This window comes from Astyanax mexicanus, chromosome 1 (assembly GCF_023375975.1).
Source record: "Astyanax mexicanus isolate ESR-SI-001 chromosome 1, AstMex3_surface, whole genome shotgun sequence".
Lineage (NCBI taxonomy): Eukaryota > Metazoa > Chordata > Actinopteri > Characiformes > Acestrorhamphidae > Astyanax > Astyanax mexicanus.
Genome location: NC_064408.1, coordinates 17,926,975 through 17,949,386, shown reverse-complemented (window position 1 = coordinate 17,949,386; position 22,412 = coordinate 17,926,975). Strand labels below are relative to the sequence as shown.

The window sequence follows — 22,412 nt, the reverse complement described above, 5'->3', positions numbered from 1 at the left end:
ATTATTATTATTATTATTATTATTAACCATACCCATGAGAAGAGGGGGAACTCTCAGTACAGGAACACTGAATAAAATCCAAAAAATATACACTACCCATTACTGGGTGCGGCTAGAACTCTGTTACAATTATATCAGTTTTTTTTCAGTAAAGCCTTTTAGATTTGTTCTTTTAAGGACCTTAATATTATTATTTATTATTATAAATAATAATATTTATTTAATAATAAATATTGTTATTTAAATATTATTTAAATAATAATATTTATTTATTATTATTATTATTTATTTATTTTTACATTTTTTTAGATAGATAAAATATATTTTATATACACTGACATTACACATTATGTGAATATTAGTATTGGGTCCCTTGCTTTTTGCTATATGCCATGAATGCTAGAGTAAGCTGCACTGATCTATGGGATATGTATGTGAGGTGAGGTCTGCTGCACTGATTGTTTGCCGCTTGCTTGTCTGTTTACTTGTCATTGTTCCTCAGATCAGTATAGTAGCAAAGATTTTGACGTTAAATAACTGCATGTTTTTTAACTTTGTACCATGTCTTTCACTGTAACAGACCCAGAGAGCTGTGTTTGAAGCCAGGATGTTTTATTCAGGAACCTCAGTTAACACATATCACAACATAAGGTGCAATGTGATTCTATGCACTATATTGTACTGATTAGGTGAATGTGATAGCAATACATATGTTTTTTAGAAATCCAAGTCATTTACCTACTGAGAGCAGAAGTTTGATGGTGTGTTACAGGCTACTGGAAAATACTTTCATTTTTTTTTTCTTTACAAATCCATACCCAATACCGGCTTAAAAAGACAAGCATAGAGTGCATACAAATGTAATGTGAGGTATAAGCACCAATAATAATGGGAATCAAATCATTGTCTGGTGTGTTAACAGGACATTTCAAATCGAGCATACAATACTTCAGGATACTTCAGAATTTCATGCTGTGCAGTCAGGCTTTATAGGCCAATACTGTACTGTAGTACAAGGAACACTTCTGAAGAGGTGCATTAGTTCAAGCTGGAAAAACAAAAAGCAAGACTGCAGAAAGGGATCTGATTTGACACACCAGTGTTAAATAAACTCAAAACACATGGGTCACATGAGCCAAAATGATCAGGACAGGATCACGAGACCATTGCATTTTACACTTAAAAATATATCAGTGATACATCATCTTTGTGCAAACAAAATGTCTTAAAACAGCTCAAACCGATCATATAAATAAGACAAATAAATACTGGATGCTTTTCTGCATATTTGAAAGGAAATATAGTACAACTGCACTTTTTCACATCCTTAGATGTTTCAATCATTTACAAGTTTCAGTACCATTACAGTTTACTGTCCATTACCCAATGCTCCAGTATCACAGTTATCACCTAACATATCTGTAGGGAGAGGCTGTTGTTTGATGGCGTATATATTTATATTTATAATACAGTATGATACTGCAGCAAGCTGTCCTTTTTCAGGTTGACAGATTGTTTGAAGGCTTTATGGAGGTGTGTTGTTTCTCAGTGTCTTTCTCTTGATTCGTGGATCGAAATCAAAGCCACACCAGGCCAGGCCAGGTCCATGTCCACTGTTTTTCAGTAGTATACAGAATTTTATACACGTGGACTGCAGTCGTGGAAAGCAAACATCTCTCATGTGGGTGTTTCTCTCCATCCTTCAAAGGAAATGTTTTCAATTCATGGATTTCAATGGATTTTCTACAGAAAATATGAAAAACCTCCCACTTCAGCAGTTCTTCAGAAGATGCAGGAATTAAGGTGGTAGTCTTGACCTTTGTTTTTTTGCCTTAACTATGCAGATGAGAGGCTGAGCAGAGTCTTTCCACAAACGACCCCCACAATGCACCAGTGCTGAGCCTGGTCCAGGCAGGCACAGGAAAGCTAGAGACACATCAGCTACCCTCCCACACAGCAAGCAGGATGGCATTAATGGACTGTCACGATGCCCTAAAATTAGAACAGACATTGTTTTTACAGATTTACAGATATATTAGAATGTATTCTATAAAAATGCAGCCTGTGCTATAGAGGCCTATAAAAAGACAGACTTGCAGCTGTTTCTAGGTTACGGGTAAATAAGCTGGAATCATTTATAAATGCAACATAGAGAGACACAAGACACAGACACACTAGAATACTGTATTTCTTATCTCATCACATTGCAAAGCTGGAACTACAAGCTACAGCTCCATAAGTATTGGACAGCAAAAGTGGAGACTGAAGTGTAGATTTTTAGCTTTAAAGTATCATTATGGAGAACTGGCATTTCTTGTTCCTAGTCTCCTCCTACAGTCAGGAATGTAACTCATACTTTAAGCCATCCCATATAAGATATGCTGTACACATGCATTTTTGGACAAGATGAGAGAACCATCATTAAAAGTGAAAAAGCAAAAGTGAATTTTTGTTATGTGATTTTTGTGATTGGTATAAAATTCAAAACCATCAAAAAATTATACTGCAAACAATCTGGAAAATGAGACTAAGACTAAAATCACTTCTTTTTGTGAGACAGAATTTTGGTTATTTCATCCAAACCATGACTTGTTGGCACCTTTCACACCTGCTTTTCTGGTTTTGTGTTAAATTGAATGAATGTGTCCTATTTTGTGATAAATTACCTAAATAATTGTATGGTATTGGTTCTAAATGTATTGAATTTTCAATTGGCAACTTTTTATATGAATTCTCAATATGTGATCCAAAGAGGTGTTGATACATGTAAAAAATTATTTGGCTGAAAAAATCTGAAAAAACATTAGGAATGGTCAAATCAACTATTTCAAAAAAAGATGTGCATAAAAAGAAAAACAGCTTTTGGTAATGCTTCTAAGTTTTAGATTGTTTACTAATCAATTGCTGCAAAACTGTTACAATGAAAGTCTACACTTTCCAACTATTTATGGACCTGACCCGGTACAATAGAGTTTATTATAAAAATGTATTATAAATGACACCCAAATGTATAATGCTAAATATTTCCACTGTCATGAGAACAAATTAGATTTTTTGGTAAACTGCATTTTTGCCATCTTACTGTAAGATCAGTAACAACCTTAAAACATCATTCTTTAAAAACATCACACAAGTATATGAGCTGCACAATATCATGCTGATAGGAGTACTATTGCAGAGTTGTTGTCAGTGAGCAGCAGAAGGATGAGGTCTACTCACTGTGAGCCATAATGAGGCATGGCTACACTAAGCCATCATAGAGTGACAGGGCCTGTACAATAGAAGGATCTGCCTTGGAGCCTTCTTGAAACTCCTGCAGCGTCAACATCCCATCTGCATTCTGGGGAATCAACGGGAAACATGCAAATCTGTAAAACCTCCAGAAAGCTCTTAATGAGTGAGCACTGAGCCTGTGCACGTACTCACGGACCTCTGCTCTAAATTCAGTGCTTAAGAAAAATCAATAGATGAATGACAAGATGAGAGTACAATCCACTTGCTCAAACTAGGAGTTAACAAAGCATATTTTATATAACAGCCTGAAAAAGACAGAAATGGTCATTTTTTATTAAATTCAGGTCAAATAGCGACCTTGAAAATGTGTGCAGATGTGATAAGTGTTAGCAGCTAATCAAGGAATTAAACTCCTTTCATTTTTAAAGTCCATTTAAGCCAGTGCCCCCCGAGAGGCAGGCCAGTGCATTTCTAGCTTTTCACTTAATCTGTACTTGATGGCTGTGGCTCTATAAGAGCTACAGTCCATTTCTGAAGCAGCACAGGAAATAGGTTGTGCTTTATGAATAGTGTGTTTTAACAGGCAGCTTTAACTTTATTCACACAGCAGATAAACAATTTTCTAGTTAAATGTTTTGATGCTGTTTAAATGATCTTTTCCTTTTAATCCAACATCGTAGAAACCACAAAGTGAATGTTTGTCTAGTGGTTATTGATTACTTTTTGTTTTGCAGATTTTTACACAGTTGACTAGAGAAGTCCATATGTAATGAGTGTTAATACCAGGTTTGAAAAGCTTGAAATTTGGCATATGATTTCTGATTAAAATTGCTAACTTGGGCCTTATTTGATAAAAGATAAGCCTTTACCAAACTCTGGGTGCCCAACCTTGTGCACAGTCCTCACTGATGATTTTAATGTTTTATGTAATAAAATACAGAATTTCAAAGCATTAGAAATAACATAATTTATTGTTTTATGTTTCATTAGATAAAAAGCAAGTGTATACTACTTCTCAGTGTAAAAATGTTCACAAAATGTGTTATTTCGCAAAGGGTGTCAAAACTTCTGTCGAAAGTTCTCTTTTTACTTTCAGATAAAGATAACGATGTGATAAAGAAACAGTATAGAAGACTCCTTTAGGGTTTCAAATCATGCTCATTATTATAATTGGAGTTTTCTTCCCTTTAGCTCTTAGAAAATGCAAAACTCAACTGAACAAAATTTCTGTGATGCTTGGCACCATCTCAGGAGCTCCCAGAAAAGAATACACCAAATTGTATCACTGATTTAAAGATGATTTCTATTGAAATTCTATTAGAATCTGTTTAGAAACACATTTATGTGTCATATTAAATGTATATAATAGTGTAAATGAAACATGGATACATTAATCTAGGTCAGGGGTATTTAATTAGAATTCAGTTTGGTCCAGTTAGAGAAAATTTCATCAGGCTAAGGTCCGGAGTGTCGCCAATGTTAACTTGTGTTATAATTCAGTGTTTTATTCTGTTTACTGAAGAAGCATTTAGTAGTCCTGTCAGTGTTTTATCAACAACTGAAAGACAAAACAAATTACACATACTAGTAGATTTCAACAATATGTATTGTTTTAAATAGGCCTGTCACAATAATTACATTATCAACCTATCATCAGTAAAGTGGAATATTTTGCACTCTTGTCTCGGTTGTTTCTCTTTAATTCCTCCAAGTAACACCGCAAGGTTACTTTACTGTTAATATGTTTTATAACTGTAGTATTTTAATGTTTTTTTCTGGTGCACTTCATCTGTATTCTCATATTTTCTCGCTTTATTCTTCCACTTCTCACCGCCTGCTGCTCCTGTGTGGCTCTGCGCTCTCGCATCTGCACAGATCTGATTGGCTGAGGAGAGCGTTTGATGATCTTAAAGCACACGTGATTGGTCTGTAAATTTACTGCGCTGTAAAGCATGTAAACCATAAAGAAAATAACCGTTCCGCCGCTTTAAACACGGTCAGAATTAAATCCGTAGTTTATCGGTTTGGGTCCGGATTGGAAAACGTCTGGGTCCGGACCCGGACCGCCTATTAGTGACCCCTGATCTAGACAGTGATATGTATAAATAGGCTGTATGTGTGAATGGACTTTACCTTGTCCATCATGGCAAAAATGCGATCCACTCTTTTCTCTGGTGTGTTTTCTTCCTCTGGTAACTCTACAGTGTTTCCCTGCAATCAAAAGCACAGAAGCCTGAGAATCTTATCATACAGGGGACACACACACACACACACACACACACACACAAATAAAGACAGGCATTTTCACAGGTCAGGTCAGTGTTGACCTCTTAAACCTCTTATGGTTTTGAACTGCAACAGAAAATGACACACTCCCCCCAGGGATACATTAATATACATTAGAGTAGACATTAGGGGTGTCACGATTCTCTAAATCCTCTATTTGATTTGATTTCCGATTTTCTTTTTTCTTTTTTTTTACAGCAGAGAGGCCTGTGCCAGTTTTAGATTAGTCTATGGTCAGTCATTGGTTTGATTTAGCAAATTTACAATATCTTATTTCAAAAGGTGGGCTTGATATAAGATAAGTGTTGCAAAGTGATACAAGTGAAGGTTGTATATTAAGGGTTTATAAATGGTTTACAATTATTGTATTAATGGTTACTGTCTAGGTTGTAAATGCCTTAAAAATCATTAATAATCAGTTATAACACATATACGTAGAAAGGGCAACATTATAGAGGGCTGTGGGTTTACCATTTGACAAAGAACAGGTCATTGTTGCCCTTTCTACGTATGTGTTATAACTGATTATTAATGATGTTTAAGGCATTTACAACCTAATTAGTAACCATTAATAAACTAATTGTAAACAATTTATAAACCCTTTATAAAGGTAGTCTTATTTTAAAGTGGTACCGAAAAACCCAACCAAATCTCATTCAAGCCTGATTCTGTTTCCCTTCAAGGGCCATTAAAGGTGTAAAACTTATTCATGTCCTGGACATTATAATGCACTGTCAAAGGAGACTGTTCAAAATATATATTTTTTGCTTTTAAACTGTTGTTATTTATAGGTATATGTATGAGTAAAATGAACATTGTGGTTTTATTCTATAAACGATGGACAAAATTCAACCCCTGGTGAAAAAATATAGCCTTAACCTAATTGTTAACCATTAATAAACTAATTGTACACATTTATAAACTCTTTTTAAAGGCATTCCTTTTTTAAAGTCTTATTTTTCTTTATTGTATTTAGACACAGCATTACTGTCTGCTTTAGAATGTTTGTGTATGTCATCAGCATTCAGACTGCCTGAGTGTTGTCAGTGATGTCAGCAGCATCCTGATTGGTCAAAGCTTCTAACATTTCGTTGCTCCAGTATAAATAGAGGCGCATTTGAGTTTTTTAGCAGTTTGTTGGTTCGTCGTGTAAGAGTGAGGTTGGAGAATTGGAGAGAGTATTGGAGAGTGAACCGTTTAAAGCCTTGGTTAAACCAGAGGAGGTGATCCAGGACATGTTGGACATTAGTGAGCCAGTCCAGAGCTGTGAGGAGCCAGTGAGGAGACAGTCCTCCAAAGAACAGTAGGCCCCGACTCTCAAGCCTGAGAAGCCGTTTGTCCTAAGGACTCAAAAGGCCAAGAAGGTGAAGAGCTTCGGCCAGCTTGTGTGGGAGAAGAAGCTGCCACAGTCCCTGGTTGGAAGATTCATTGGCAGGAAAGGCTGGAACATTAAGCACCTAATGGAGGAATCTGGAGCAGTGATCGAGCTTATACCAATGAAAAGCTCTACAGAGAAGGAAATCGGCGCGGCCACAGCCATGATTACAGCTTGGATAAAACAATTTGAACAGGATCCACCATTTTCCACACGTCGACCTTAATCACCATGGAGACGATGAGGACTACAAAAGATCAAGCCTTCAGTCTATGTGCTTGTGTGTGTGTGTGTCTATCAGAAAAGTTCGATAAAAAAAGCTTTAAACTATCTTAATCTCTGGATTGAAATTATTCATTTTAAATTGAAAGAAAATGAAAAATAACAGGGAATTAAATGTAAAAATTGATAAAAAATAAAAGCTTTAATTGATTAGAAATGAAGATAAAAAGGTTAATAAAAAATAGTAAAAATTAAGGTAAAACTAACATTTACATAGTACAAATAATAACAATAATAATAATAATAATAATAATAATAATTAAAAAGTACTAATACAAAACTATTAAAAAAAATAATAAAAATGAAATTAAATGAAAAAACTAAGAGAACTAAAATTAAAATAAACATAAAAGCTCCAGGATCTGATAAGTGGGTTGGTAGGTTGTTAGGTAGGTAGATCCCTTTGGGAAGGTTCTCAATTAAGTATAAAACAATGGATTTCATTTAACATAAACAATTCACTTGTTTATAAATTGTTCTTTTACCTCATATAGTACACTGAAATAAATTATTAAAATAAATACCAATGAAGTCAAATTAGACCTAAGGGGCCTACTCTATTAATAATCTTTAATCAATACTTCTTTCTTTTGATCAGTTCAGTTCATTTCAGTCCTCTCCATCTCAATTTTCTCTCTTTCCATCTCAACTATCTCTTCTACCCCTTCTAAATAATAAATTACACCACAATACTTGAGATTTAAACAAATTCTAACAACCTGTAAAACTAGCTCTATAGTTGCTCAAAACATAAAATTACAGTTAAAAAAACATTTGGATTTGTTGGAATCCATTTGGATTTGTTAGAAGTCACATTAGATTAGTGTTTCTCAATCCTGTTCCTGAATATTCTACTGCATATTTCCACTGTTCTGTATCTATACTAGAGCGTTCTCTGCTTTAAATTGGTGGTGGTATTATGTGTTTAATACACTGCTGGATATACATAATGATTGATTTATGGTCCATAGGGGGCTAAGAGATTTTAACAGGTAAACTCAATAAAGGACTGTTTATTAGCTGATCAGTTGGATCAGGTGGAAAATACACAGGTAACAGGGGGGGGGGGGGGGGGGACACAGGTGGAAAGTTGAGTACCACAGGGAATTATATGAACTCACCACCATTTGATAGATAGCATCCACAATGTTTAGCATCTCATCACGTGTTATGTAGCCATCATTGTCAAGATCATAAAGCTTAAAGGCCCCTGCAACACAAACAACATGCAGGTACAAATTCCACTTATTCATGTGCATTTATTTAATGTTAATGTATTCAGTTAATCCATGTATTCCATGTTTTCCAAACACGTTTTTAAATCCGGGAAAATGTTAAAAATGTCAGTTATTTAATTGTGAAAGTGGGTAAAAGGCTCAAAGCTACTATAAATAAAAGCTTCAAACACAGTGGTCTTTGAGTATTGAAATGGATTTGTTGGCAGGCTTTTGGCCTTACATCTGAGTTTCTCATCCAGCGTTCCTCTGGAGGTGACAGACAATGCCTGTATGAACTCTGAGAACTCAATACGCCCATCCTGCAGAAAGAAAGAGAGACAGACAGAGTGTGAGAGATAGAGAGGCGCATAATAAAATATAAGAATGAATCTATAGCACCCTTTTATATCTGACAGGTCTCTCAGCATAAGATGGATTAGAGTACTTGACTATTTTCATTCCACTTCTTTTCTAAGTAAGATCTGTTACTGTTACTTGTAAACTGCAGAACATCTAAAGCATTACTGCAGCTGGATTGGTCTTATCAGAGGCAGTTCTGTAATGTCACTTGTAAGGGATTTAATTCATCCATACTAAAGAAGATTAAAGTATGAAAGTAAAGTGCCATAATACCCTTGATTGAATCATCTGTGCTTAATTGACAAGTTCCAAAACCAATACGTTTAGGTACTACATGCAAGCTAACGCCAGCACATTTAACAGGATAAGACTGGCAGCCTTAGCTAATTACCGTACACACATAACAGCTTTTTCAAAGCTGAGAGTGTGAGAGTCGCGTGGCTTTGGCAGCAGTCCACTACAATTTGATTAGCAATTGTTTATTACAGAGAAATGCTGAAACACAGTGTTCATTTATTGTAATATTAAACTGTATCTGTGCAGGAGTTTTATGATATGCATCAATTTTTGTGCATATTTTTGAGAATTAACAAGGTGCAGTGCAAAAGCAAGTCAATGGATCCATCTTTTATACAAATAAAACTAATAATTTGTGCTGTGTTAAGACTCTAAATCTATCTAAAACTGGCATTTATTTTATGTAAGAAAATATTCTGTGGCAAAAAAACACGAGTGCCTGCTACACAGTGTCCCAAATGGTGTCCTATCCAGTAGGGGTGGGACAATGTATCGTTATTGTAGTAAATATTGTATTGTTTCAATTGTATCTTATTAATATGTAACATCAAATATGAAACATAGATGTTCTTAACTCCCTAAGACTCGCAACCAAAACTGACTTACTAAAGTTACTAAACTACTTCATTACTCCACATGGTTACACCAATTAAATAGGGTAAACCTGTGGTGAAGAATATTGGTTGTCAAAACAAGTGAAAATGACACTACTATAATCCATAATTCCTGGTATTTCTAGGTATTTGCTTATTTAGAAGTATTCTATCCTTTTCAGTAACACAGATGCTGTAAATTATCGTAGAGAATTGTCTATTATTAAGTATTGTTGTGATATCATCGTTATTGTGTTGTATTGTGAGATGCCCTGGGATTTCCACTATTTTCCAATAGAGGAAATAGGAGACAATGCTGAATAGGGTTCTCCTACAGGTGAGAAAACATGATGAAGTGACCAGATAGGTGTTAAACTAAAGAAGAAGAGCCTGACCAGTGGAATAAATGTGATTTGGTGCCCTATAGGTGCCAATCACAATGAAACAAACTGTATTTGATTGCTCACGAGAAAGTAAAATGTTGTCAATTATGTTACTATTATTATCATTATTATGTTAATATTGTTAGACTTATATCTATTTCATACATGTATGTTTTCAGTTCAATGCACACACCCTCACTCCTGCACTTCAACTTGTTGAATCAAATATGAGGAACAGGATTAGAGCATTTAGGTCCAGCAATATGGTGTAAATTGGCATAACTAATTCACCTAACCAAGCCATAAATAAACAGAAAACTTCTAAAACTAGTATATGTGGTTGCCACTTGCAAGCAAACATCAACAAATTTAACTAGATGTGACTGTCAGTCTTACTAAATTACCTCCTACACATAGAAGCTTTGTCAAGTGTGAGAGGAGCGTGACATTGCCATTAGTGGGCTACAATTTGATAAGCAGTTGTTTATTATACAGGAAATGTTGCCCCTTAATGCAAGTGGTCAGGCAGGGAATCAGCAAGAAAGCTGTGAAAATAAAGACCAAAGGGCATTTTAATGAAATAAAAGACGAAGTCCAAGTGTTTGGTTCTCCCAGTGAGTTCTGTTGGCTTAATTAAAAGACACAGAACCACAGCATTTAAACTAAGTACTATACTGTAAACTGGCATAGCAAAATTGCCAAAACCAAGCTAAAAATAGACAGAATTTTGTTTGTTTGAGTCTGTTAAACGCTGCACACACACACATACACAGACACACAAAGAGACTTTGGCAGACAAGCGTGCTAAGGAGATTTTTTAAATTGCTAATGTGTCAGCAGGTAAGAGAGGAAAATCCATATTGCATGTGCACGTACACAGATGAACAGTTATCTTTTTTTTTTAAACCTAAAAATCCTATTAATTTTTTATAGTGAGCAAAAATTACAGATAATATATATGCACAGCACTGCAGTGGCACTGGTAAAGTGTTGGTACCCTGTAGGCAGTGTCCTGTGACCACTGATTTAGGACTAGAGGTTAACCACACAAACTGTGCAGCAGCAAATGAGCCGCTGGCCATAAATTAACAACATGGTGTAGATGTTAGGTCAGAGTATTTAATAGAGTGGACACAGTGAACACAGTGTTTATAAACCATGGCACTGTCATTGCAGTGCTGAGAATGACCCACCACTCAAATACAGCTGCTCTGTGGTGATCACTGAAAAACAGGGATAATACAGAAGGATAATACAGCAGAATAGAAAATACAAATGTTCCAATGTGTTTAGTGGAGCTGATAAGTTCATAAGACATTGTTCATTGTCTGAGTGGTGGTGATAATTTATTTTTGAATTTGAATTATAGTTGATATTTTGCCTTTCATTTCAGCAAAATAATTCTAGTGAATATGTGCTTTTGAAAGCTTTTAAATATTACAAAATAAGCAAATAATCTCAATGTGCACATTTTCTAACGCTGTATACAGAACTGAATGTTCTTTTCACTGACTAAATGCCTCTTTGTTTGCCACAGTAACCTTGTTTTCCTGTCCTTTCTCTTCACTAAAGCCACCAGGTCTGGTCTTGACCTCTTGTTACCTTGTTCTCATCAAAGACATTGAAGACGAAGGTGGCGAACTTGGTGGGGTCGCCAAAGGGGAAGAACTGCTTGTAGATCTTCTGAAAGCCAGCTGAGTCCAGCTGCCCGCTGGGGCAGTCTTTAATGAAGCCTTTATACCTGAAAAGGAAGAGGCAGCACAAAATGAGCACAGCAATTATCTGTAGTCTTTTCACTGTGATCTCTCTTCGCTGTTGCTTATTATTCATAACCAATAATCTCAATTTGTTTCCTTGTTCTGTACTGAAAAACAAACAAACCTGTCAACTGAAAACACATTTATAATAGAACTAGAAAAGTGAATTTCCTGAAGGAAAAACACAAAACAGCTGCGCAGAATTAATGGTTCCCACATCCTGCTAGGCTTTTGCTATGTGGCTACTGTGATATTACAAGTGGTTTCTATGATTGTGCTAGCTAAATGCTCTGGTACACTAGTGGTTGTTATGGTGGTGTAGGTGATTAATAGGTGATGACTGCTTTGGCGTTGAAGAGTTTCCTGTCACAATAATTACATATCCAACTTATCGTACAATATATGGACATGACATACGTTTTTGGCAGAGCTTGATATTGAACAATTTTATATTTCTGTTCGCATAAAAATGAGTCATATATATTTGAGCCTGTTGCACAGTGACCAATGCATCAATAACAAAAACTTCATACATGCAGAGCCTAAATACAGCATTTACAATATGCAAAAAAAATCTCCCAAACTATTAATAATTATAGTTTTGTTAAATAGGTGTAATTGCATGATCATGCTATTTAGTTTTTTAATATATCAGTGTCATAAATGTGTCTTACACAATAATATCTTTTATTGGAATTATTTCTGGGATGAAATGTTAAAAAATAGTTTGGCCTATAACATAAAAATAGGCCTAATTTAAGATAAAGTTAAAACAGCATCAATATCTTGAAAACTGTGGGATAATTTAAAATTCCAAAAAAAGAAAGTATATGACATAGCCATATAACTTTACAAGAGCAGCATTGGGAAAAAAAACTTTGTCATTACAATCTAATCCGTACACCTGTATTGTATTAGGCTTATGATTCTTCCATTTATTTTTATTAGTTTTTATATTAGGAAAGTCGTCTGTTGTTTTCTGCAGTTCATAATTAGTTTATTTAAATAAAGTAGATTGTATGTGTAAAGAATAGCACCTATGCTATTACACTGACAAATACTGGATTTTTTTTAATTATAAAAAATAATTAGAATGTTGTACATCTGCTGATCCAGATGTGTCACACACAGCTTGTCTAGTCTCTGTGGAGAAATACTGCAAAGAAAATTGTACGGGGGAATACTGTACAAGTAAACTGATCTGACCTTGTATCTTCAATGTAAGTAAGCACAGCTGAAATAAAATGATAACCACAAACGTCTCTCTAGGGCACACCGGCACATTGTTAAAGTAAAGAGAGAGACAGAGAGTGGGAGACACAGATTAGTTACTACTTCATCACAGATGAAAAAGCCTGGAGGGTGTGTTCATAGAAAATTAGTAAATATGCAAACGCATGCAAATAAGCGGCGGTACGCAAATTCCTGCTTACAGAGGCAGCGGAATACAAGCAGTAATTCAAAGCAGCTGCATTCCAAGGGAAACATGTGGATACACCATGAGTCCTCTCCATTTACAATATGAAATATTAGGCAATTTACCATTCAATAAAGCAGAATTTACTTTTATGTATATAAAAAATAACATATTTTTTTTCCTAAACCTCACGCTAAACCTAAAACTACCCATTACTCCAGTACTAAATCTAGTCCTGACCCTAATTCTAACATTATCACAGGTGAGAGTTTCATCAGATACAGTAGTTTCGAAGATCACTGGTATTTTAGCTGAGAGTTCTGCCCTTTTCCTTTTACACACTGAAATTCCTACTGATTTCTTGAATGGTTTTATGATGTATAAAAAAAGTTGTTTACTGGTATCGTTATTGGATGAATGATGTTTTTAAACATTTCAATTTTATTCTTATGCATTTCTTACAAACTGGAGATACATCTTAGCTCATTAAGACTCTTGTGGATTCTGCTTTTGTACCAAATCATGATTAGGCTACATGACATTACTTGTTGACTTCACCTGTTTAAATATTTCCACAAATTTCCAAATTCTCCAATTTTTTTTGTAAACAAATGTTGCAGTCTGAAATACAGAAATGAATGTATATGACAAATAAAATGAAGCTGAATAGACATAACATTTTTATTTGCATAATACTTTATTTTTCTATAGAGGTCAATGTGAAAACATTTATATCCAAGCTATTTTGGTGCTTTTTTGGTCAATTCAATATAAAATTTTAATGTTATGTGTAGAGCAACTGCCAGACTCAAATGACATATATCATTATATCAGAGCTGACTGCTGCATGTGCCAACACCCCTGCTGCTGAGTATAAACCACAAACAGCCGAATTCCAATGCTGCCATACTTTAGCTGAACTCAGGGTTATTCTTTGTGCTCTTGAAAGATTAAAATGTTCTCTTTCTTTGCCATTTCAGGCTAATGTGTGCTTTTTTTACTGTAAAATCATCTATTGTCAAACATATTCACTAAAGCTGTTATTCCTGAAATATTTGGGGTTGTAGGCTTCAGTCATTTTCATTTCTCTCTTCGTTAGTAGGAATACTTCTGCAGGCTTCATTTACTTGTACAAGTGTTTTTGCTATAGTGATGGCGTTGGCATGGCAGGCTATTTTAATCAGGGGCACAGTCTATTGTAATCAGCAAAGACAGCTGAAGAGTTGGTGGGAGGAGATGCTCTTCAGACTACAGCCACATTTATGGGCAGCAGATTGTCTCGTCTAATAAACAGCGTGGGGTTAAGTGCAGAACACGAAGAGCATTTTTGACAGATATAATGTGTTTCAAGTGTTTGTGTCTGATGTTTGTGAAGTAAAACCTGAAAAAAGGAAAGAAAAACAGTTCTAAAAGATCAGTTAAAAGGCTGTATCATGGAAAAATATGTCTTTCTTTTAATGGTGAATATAAACATTATGTATCATATTAATATGTAGCTTAAAACTGACGTGTAAAAGGGGAAATTGCTATCATTGCTACTCTGAGCTTAGAATGCTGCTAACTGCACTCTGGTTCAGTGCGCTGGACAACACTCATGACAACTGCTCGATGCTCCTTAATTATATTTGTCCACATGCATATTTTACGTCCAGTAACTGTTCTGTATCTCTTAGCTTATCTAGAAAAACGCCTTTACTGTTGGCTAAAGATCTGTTTTGTTCATGGGGTTGCTTTAAAATACTGACCTCTAAACTTAAAAATCCACTAAAATGTGCAGGGTAGGGTGGTCCAGGACCAGGGTTAAGAAACACAGCTTTAAATGGTTCTTTGCTAGGTAACATGATTCTTCAGATACAATGTAAACCTTTGTAGAAAGATCTTTATAAAACCCTGTTAAACTAGTTTGTTATATATAGCATATGTACTGTTGTAAATACTGTGGCGTCGCCACTGGGATCTTCAGGGTTAAGGGGGGCGCCATGTAGAGAACAGGTGCCAGCCAACCATGATAGAGAGTGAATGGGGAGGGGCGGGGTTCGGAACTGGGGAGAGGGAGAGAGCGGGAGAAATCTGGGGAGTGTTCTTTTTTTCCTCTGGTCGTTCGAGGTTGTGCTGTATGAATTTACCTTTTTTGTGTGGATGGAGAAGAATAAATCTATAGAGAAAAAGATGCAAGAGTCTCCAGAGTGTCGTCCATTAGGCCAGTTCGCCACAGTGGTGTCAGAAGTGGAGCTAACCGAACTCGTGAAAGCCGAAATTCGGCGGCTGGAGGACGAACTGGGATACAGGAGGAAGCACCGCGTGAGGGCGGAGGGCCAAAGTTATGCAGTCGCTGACGGGATCGACGAAGGAGAAACGCGGGACACAAGCACGCAGAGAACAAAGCGTGAGGCAAGAGGGCCACGTGCGCCGGGGAAGGATCCGGCGCCATGTGGCACAAGGCTCCCACCCGGCGCGAGATCGAGAGCTGAGCAGACGACGGCGCCAAGCTGCGCAGCTGCACCACCCGACCAAATAGGGGTGCGGTCGACCCATGCGCTAGGGAGCGGGACAGATGTGGGAGGCGATGCTATACAAACAACAGCGGCGCTGGCCACGAATGCACACAAGACACAAGGCTGGCGGCTACCGAGCTTTAACGGAGGTGCCGACTGGGCAGGCTTCGAAGCCCAATTAGACATCGTGTCGGAGCTATCCGGATGGTCCGAGCACGAAACCGCCGCCAACCTCTGCCTAGCTTTGCAGGACGCTGCGCTGGGTGTACTGGTGGAGCTGCCGCCGTCGGACAGGCTGAATCTGAGCGCCCTGAAAGCAGCACTGAGGGCGCGCTTCAGCCGCCAACCCCCAGAGGCCATCGCAAAACACCTGCTGCCGGAACGGCGACGGCAGAGCGGTGAACGACTTCCAGTACTCGCATCAGAGATCTCGTTGCTGGTGAGGCAGGCCTACCCAGACTTCCCGGGGGGAGTCCAGGCAAGGCTGGCTCGGGACCAATTCTTGAACGCGCTGAGACCGGCGGAGCTACAAACGCACGTACGGCTGGCGGATCCGGTATCCATAGAGGCAGCTGTAGCGGAGGCGGAACGTGCGGAGCAGATCCTGTCGGGGCGCCCTGGACCATGGAGAGCTGAGGGGCAATCTGGGGGTGGAGCGACGGGAGCCGCGATCGCGAGAGAGAGCTCAAGAGTCTGCTGGAACTGTGGTCTGAGGGGACACAGGGCTGCTGTTTGTCAAGCCCCGGGAAACGGATGCAGGGCCGGCCGGTGAGGAGCGGCGCGGCCCAGGACAGAAATGTTTTTTCCTCGTTGGCTTCTGCTCGTGTCAAGAACCATGCAGGACAATTCATTGACTGTTCATTTGGCGAGATCACGGTAAGCGCTTTACTTGATACGGGGTCATCGGTGTCGCTACTTAGACCAGATGTGGCTCCTAGCGTGGGATGCGAGTGCGCTATCGAGGGGAATGGGGACACGTCCGTGGTCACAGTTACGGGTGAGGCTATACGGCTGAAGGGGCGGGTATTTACTGAGTTTAGACTCGGGCATAGTTCCTTCACACACGAGTTTCTTATAGCTGAGATCGGGGACGAGTGCATATTGGGTTTGGACTTCTTGAAGCAGAACGGTGCGCTAATCGACTGTAGCCGGGGCACAGTGTCATTTAATGGGGAAGTGGTGAACGTAAGGGAGGTCCTGGGCGATAGCAATCCGGGGGTTAATCAGCGGGCGATTTCTGAATACGACCCGCTGCGCGAGCTGTGGGACAGGAGCGTTAAGCATCTGTCGGGGGAGCAGGGCGCGCAATTATGGGCTCTGTTGGACAAATTCAGGGGAGCGTTCGCGGCGTCTGAGCGCGACTGCACGGTTACAAACCTAGCAGAGCACAAAATAGTGACGGGTGAAGCCACACCCGTACGCCAGCGTCCGTACCGGTTCGCATTCGCTAAACGCACTGAGGCGCGGGAGAAAATTCGCGAAATGGCTGAAGCGGGTGTAATCGAGCCGTCCAAAAGTCCGTGGGCTTCCCCGGTCGTGCTAACGAAGAAGAAAGATGGGTCATGGCGTTTTTGCGTGGATTACAGGAAACTAAACGCGGTCACTAAACTAGATTCATACCCACTGCCGCGTATTGACGACTCTTTGGAACAAATGTCTGGGTCAGCATGGTTTAGTACACTCGATTTGCGTAGCGGATATTGGCAAATTCCCTTAGCCGAGTCGGACAAAGAAAAAACTGCTTTCACGATCGGGACTGAACTGTGGCAGTTTCGAGTTCTGCCGTTCGGGCTGTGCAACGCTGCGGCGACATTCGAACGCTTGATGGAGCGTGTGTACCTGGATGATTTGTTGGTCCACGCACCGACCTTTGACTCGGCTCTGGCAAATTTGGAGCTAGTATTGAGTCTGATTACTGCGGCTAATTTGAAGCTGAACCCGGCTAAGTGTAATTTACTGCAAAACAAAGTGAACTACTTAGGGCACGTAGTGAGCGAGGCGGGGATTGCGACAGACCCGGAGAAAACTAAAGCCGTAAGAGATTGGCCAACGCCGTGTAATTTGAAACAGTTACGTAGCTTTTTGGGGCTAGCGTCATATTATAGAAGATTTGTGAGGGGATTCGCCGAGATTGCTGTGCCGCTGCATCAGCTGACGAAGGGCGGCACTAAATTCAAGTGGTCGAGCGAAGCTGATCATGCTTTTGGGCTGCTAAAGAAGCGCTTGTGTGATACGCCAATTCTGGCGTACCCTAAACTGAACGAGCAGTTTGTGGTCGATGCGGATGCGAGCGATCACGGCATTGGGGCAGTCCTGTCACAAATTCACGACGGGGCTGAACGCGTTATCTCGTATTTTAGCAGGTGTTTGGATAAAGCGGAGCGGAACTACTGCGTAACACGCAGAGAGTTGTTAGCGGTTGTGGCCGGTCTAGAACACTTCCGACCGTATGTGTATGGCGTCCCATTCCTGCTGCGTTCAGACCACGCCTCGTTACAGTGGCTCATGAGCTTTCGCGAGCCAGAGGGACAGTTGGCGAGATGGATTGAGAGGTTACAGGAGTTTGACTTTCAAATTGTGCACCGGCCGGGGCGGAGCCATGGCAACACGGACGCGCTATCACGTAGGCCATGCGAGAGCGTGGGGTGTAAACATTGCTCGCGCGTGGAGGCTATTTGTGTGGAGCAGGGGCATTGCGCGGCGGTGTTCCAAACCGGGGAACAAGGCGAGGAGACCTACGTGCCATTAGAGCGGTTCGTGGCAGCGCAGAGGGGATCCGGAGATGGAGTGGGCGGTCCGAGCTCTGGAGGCGTCCTCGACGCCGGATTGGGCTGATGTAGCGATTAAAGGTCCCGTGGCTAAAGCGCTACGTTCTAATTGGGGTAGTTTGCGGCTTGTTCGCGGCGTGCTATGCCGGGAGTGGGAGGATCCCACTGACAGGGGTGACGTCACCCAGTACGTGGTCCCAAGGGACCTGAGAGATGAAGTACTGCGCGCGGTTCACGGTGCGACCGGCGTGGGGCACTTTGGGGTGACGAAGACACTTAAACGCTTATGCCAACGCTTTTACTGGCCAGGGTGCCGTAATGATGTAGAACTCTTCGTGCACTGCTGCGATGTTTGCGCTGCGAAAAAGGGGCCCGCGCGAGCACCGAGAGCTCCGTTAGTGCCGATGCAATCCGGGTGTCCGATGGACAGGGTGGCGGTCGACGTAATGGGTCCATTCCCGTTGTCGGAGGCGGGTAATCGGTTCGTATTGGTAGCTATCGATTATTTCACTAAATGGCCGGAGGCGTACGCAGTACAGGACCAGAGTGCTGTTACCACGGCAACCAAACTGGTGGATGAATTTTTTTGTCGTTTTGGGGTTCCGGAGACATTGCACAGCGACCAGGGGCGAAATTTTGAATCAGAGGTGATGAAAGAGACATGTAGGCTACTGGGGATAGAGAAAACGCGTACCACTCCACTACACCCGCAGGGCGATGGGTTGGTGGAGCGCTTTAATAAGACTCTGGCCACCCAACTAGCTATGGTCACTAGTAAACACCAGCGTGATTGGGATGCGCATCTGCCCACAGTCCTGTTAGCCTGCCGTTCTGCCGTACAGGAAACAACAGTGTTTACCCCCGCGATGTTGATGTTTGGGCGGGAGCTGCGCACGCCGGTTGATCTGGCGTTTGGGGCGCCACCTGAGGGGGAAGGCGCCTGCGAACCAGGGCCCGAATTTGTGGCCGACTTGCGCATTAAACTGCACAGAGTGCACAACTTGGCCAGGGCGAACCAGGGGGCAGCAGGGGCGAAGCAAAAACGGGCGTATGACACGCGTTGCGTGGGTGGGCCGCTGGTAGTGGGCGCCGACGTGTGGTTTTACAACCCACAGAGAAGGAAGGGACTATGCCCAAAGCTACAATCAGCGTGGGTGGGACCGTGCAGGGTTTTGGGCCGGTTGGGAGACGTAGTGTACAGGATCCGCCGGGGTAGGCGGAGGATGATTGTGCACCGCGACCGCCTAGCGCCGTACCGCCCTAAGCTGAGTAACAGTGGACTGAACGGGAGCCGGTCACCTTCACCGCGGCCGTCGCCGCCGCCGTCACTGACAACACAAACACCTGCTACCGAGGACTGTGCCACGGCTGGGACTGAGAATGGCCGACCCCAACGAACCAGGAGGCCACCTGGGCGTTTGAGGGATTTTGTGTGTTAATCCCTGTTTATGATGTTTTGCGTTTGTTCGGTACTAATGTGTGGGGGTTTTGTACTGTGTTATTATTGGTAGTCGACGGGGGCGTTCGACTCTTGGGGGGGGGGCTGTGTGGCGTCGCCACTGGGATCTTCAGGGTTAAGGGGGGCGCCATGTAGAGAACAGGTGCCAGCCAACCATAATAGAGAGTGAATGGGGAGGGGCGGGGTTCGGAACTGGGGAGAGGGAGAGAGCGGGAGAAATCTGGGGAGTTTTCTTTTTTTCCTCTGGTCGTTCGAGGTTGTGCTGTATGAATTTACCTTTTTTGTGTGGATGGAGAAGAATAAATCTATAGAGAAAAAGATGCAAGAGTCTCCAGAGTGTCGTCCATTAGGCCAGTTCGCCACAATACATTTCACAATAGCTCAGAGACACTTTTTCTTTTTCAGTAATACATACAGTAGCATCAGTGATGTTTCTGTAAGCATTAACAGATGCACTTGCAGAGACAATAATAGCAGTGACATTTATTTTCAAATGAGCCTTAGAAACAAACACAGTAATTGCGCCAGAGTAAGTGCTCAGTTTATTTATAGCCTATTTGTGTATATATTTATATAAGCGCTCAAAAGTGAGAAAGGGTTCCTTTGAGAACATTCTTTAAAAACAATGTTTTTTAAAAGTAGAGATGGTCAGTGTGAAGAAGCTGTAAACAGGTAAATGACCTGGAAACAAATTACAAATTATTTAAAGAAAAATCTGAAAATCTTCTGGAGGAAAATTAGGGTTATTTGGTCATAAAGACTAGAGCTGTGTATGTTTGGAGGAGTAAAGTTGAAGAACTCAACAGCAGGAGTAACATACAAACGGTTAAGCATGGTGGTGGTAGCATTAATGCTCTGGGGCTGTATTTCTGCAAGTGTAACAGATACATTGCATAAGTGGATGTAATAAAAAAGAAGAAGAATTCTTGAATTTTGAATTTCTTCAGGATAACTGTAAAGAATCAGCTAGATGGTTTAACTTTCTCAAAACATCGGCTCCAACAAGACAGTGGCCCCATAGTGGAACTATGGAGATGCAGGCCAACAATAAGTTTTGAAAATACACTATATGGACAAAAATATAAGGACATGTGCTCATTCATTGTTACTTCTTTTGTTGAATTTGTTCCAAATCCTAGGGTTTGTTGGGATAACTGTCTCTACTGTCAAGGGAAAGCTTTCTAGTAGATTATAAAGCATTTCTGTGCAATGTATCTCAGTTCCACTACTTCACAGCATAAAGTTACAGGGCTTCATACCCCTGTAGTCCATACCTGGCATTAAGCATGGTGCCAACAGGTTCATGTTTATCTGTTTTAGAGAGCAGAGAAACTGTGTGTGTATGTGCATATCTGTGGCACAAAGTGGTTTTATCTGCATGACTGATCTTAATCTTCTTCTAACTACAAATGTTTCCAATTATGTCTGAGAAAATTCAATGTTTTACTTTTAGTTTGAAGTAAAAACTTTTTTTGCTTGCAGAAAAAAGAGTGTTTTTCCACTACAGTATACAGTCTGTTTGAAGTCTCACACTGATTTTATAGTAAAGAGTCAAGTAAAGTGTCTGGAATAAAGTTTCTGAAGTTTCTTCACAGGTTTTCCTTCGAGGACTGAACAGGTATGGCTCTGAGGTACAGTTAGGCTTCATTTCGCCAAATGTTTTGAAACCTGAATTCAATAAAGTGCTGGAGGAAGTGGAACTCCAGGGGAAATGCTGTACACTGGGGGCTCGTGAATGTGTATGACAGGCATGTCTATAGCTGCTGCTTTGCTGTGTGATCCCGGCTGCTGTGTTGCTCTCCAGGGAACCCAAATTTACACTACACAACAGTGCTGCTCTCCAGCTTCCATGACAGAGCTGTCTTCAGCTTTCCACTCTATTCATCAAGAGTAAAATGCTCTCTATATCTCATAGCAATTAAACTCCACCAACTATGGAAATGTTATGATGCAATGATGCAGCCCATTACAATTACATTATTACATTACATAAAATAAACCTTAGCGCATTGTTTTTGTCTGTATTCAACTTCTGATTACTTTTACTATGTATTTCATAAACATCTAATGATAAATGCATTAAAGTTACACATACAGGGTATAAAAAAAAGAATGTATTCTGCTTGTGCTGGAGTAACTTTCTACTATTGAATACATACATTTTAATGTCTTCAGAGACAAGAGAATCAGTGAGATTGGGGTGTTAAATGTTTACCACCCAGAAGTAATGGATAGAGCACCAACTTTCCAGAGATCACAACAGCACTGGGGGCTTTATAGCCCCTTATGCCGACACCTGGCAGTAGATCCCAGAGAGTCCTATTCTACTGGCAAGAACCAACCAGAGATCAAAATAAATGGCTTAAGTTTTCTGTCTTTTTCATGACTTCAGTCCTAACTAAGAAGTTTGTTATGTACATTTATCAAATTGCTTTTCAACATACTATTAAACTAAAAGCAACACTACAACTTTTTACCATGTTCTAAAT

At 40.2% G+C, this 22,412-nt stretch overlaps 1 protein-coding gene across 1 annotated transcript in view; it reads right to left on the bottom strand.

Annotated features, from left to right (window-relative positions):
- Positions 1 to 595: 595 nt before the first annotated feature.
- The window catches only part of ncs1a (neuronal calcium sensor 1a), a 47,767-nt gene continuing 25,950 nt past the window's right edge, over positions 596 to 22,412 (bottom strand). The window contains exons 3-8 of the mRNA XM_007256990.4: positions 11,630 to 11,768; positions 8,636 to 8,714; positions 8,299 to 8,387; positions 5,368 to 5,445; positions 3,220 to 3,340; positions 596 to 1,992 (exon numbers count right to left, since the gene is read on the bottom strand). Coding sequence (XP_007257052.1) covers positions 3,242 to 3,340; positions 5,368 to 5,445; positions 8,299 to 8,387; positions 8,636 to 8,714; positions 11,630 to 11,768 — 484 coding nt within the window. The 3' untranslated portion in view covers positions 596 to 1,992; positions 3,220 to 3,241. The remainder of the gene's footprint in view (positions 1,993 to 3,219; positions 3,341 to 5,367; positions 5,446 to 8,298; positions 8,388 to 8,635; positions 8,715 to 11,629; positions 11,769 to 22,412) is intronic.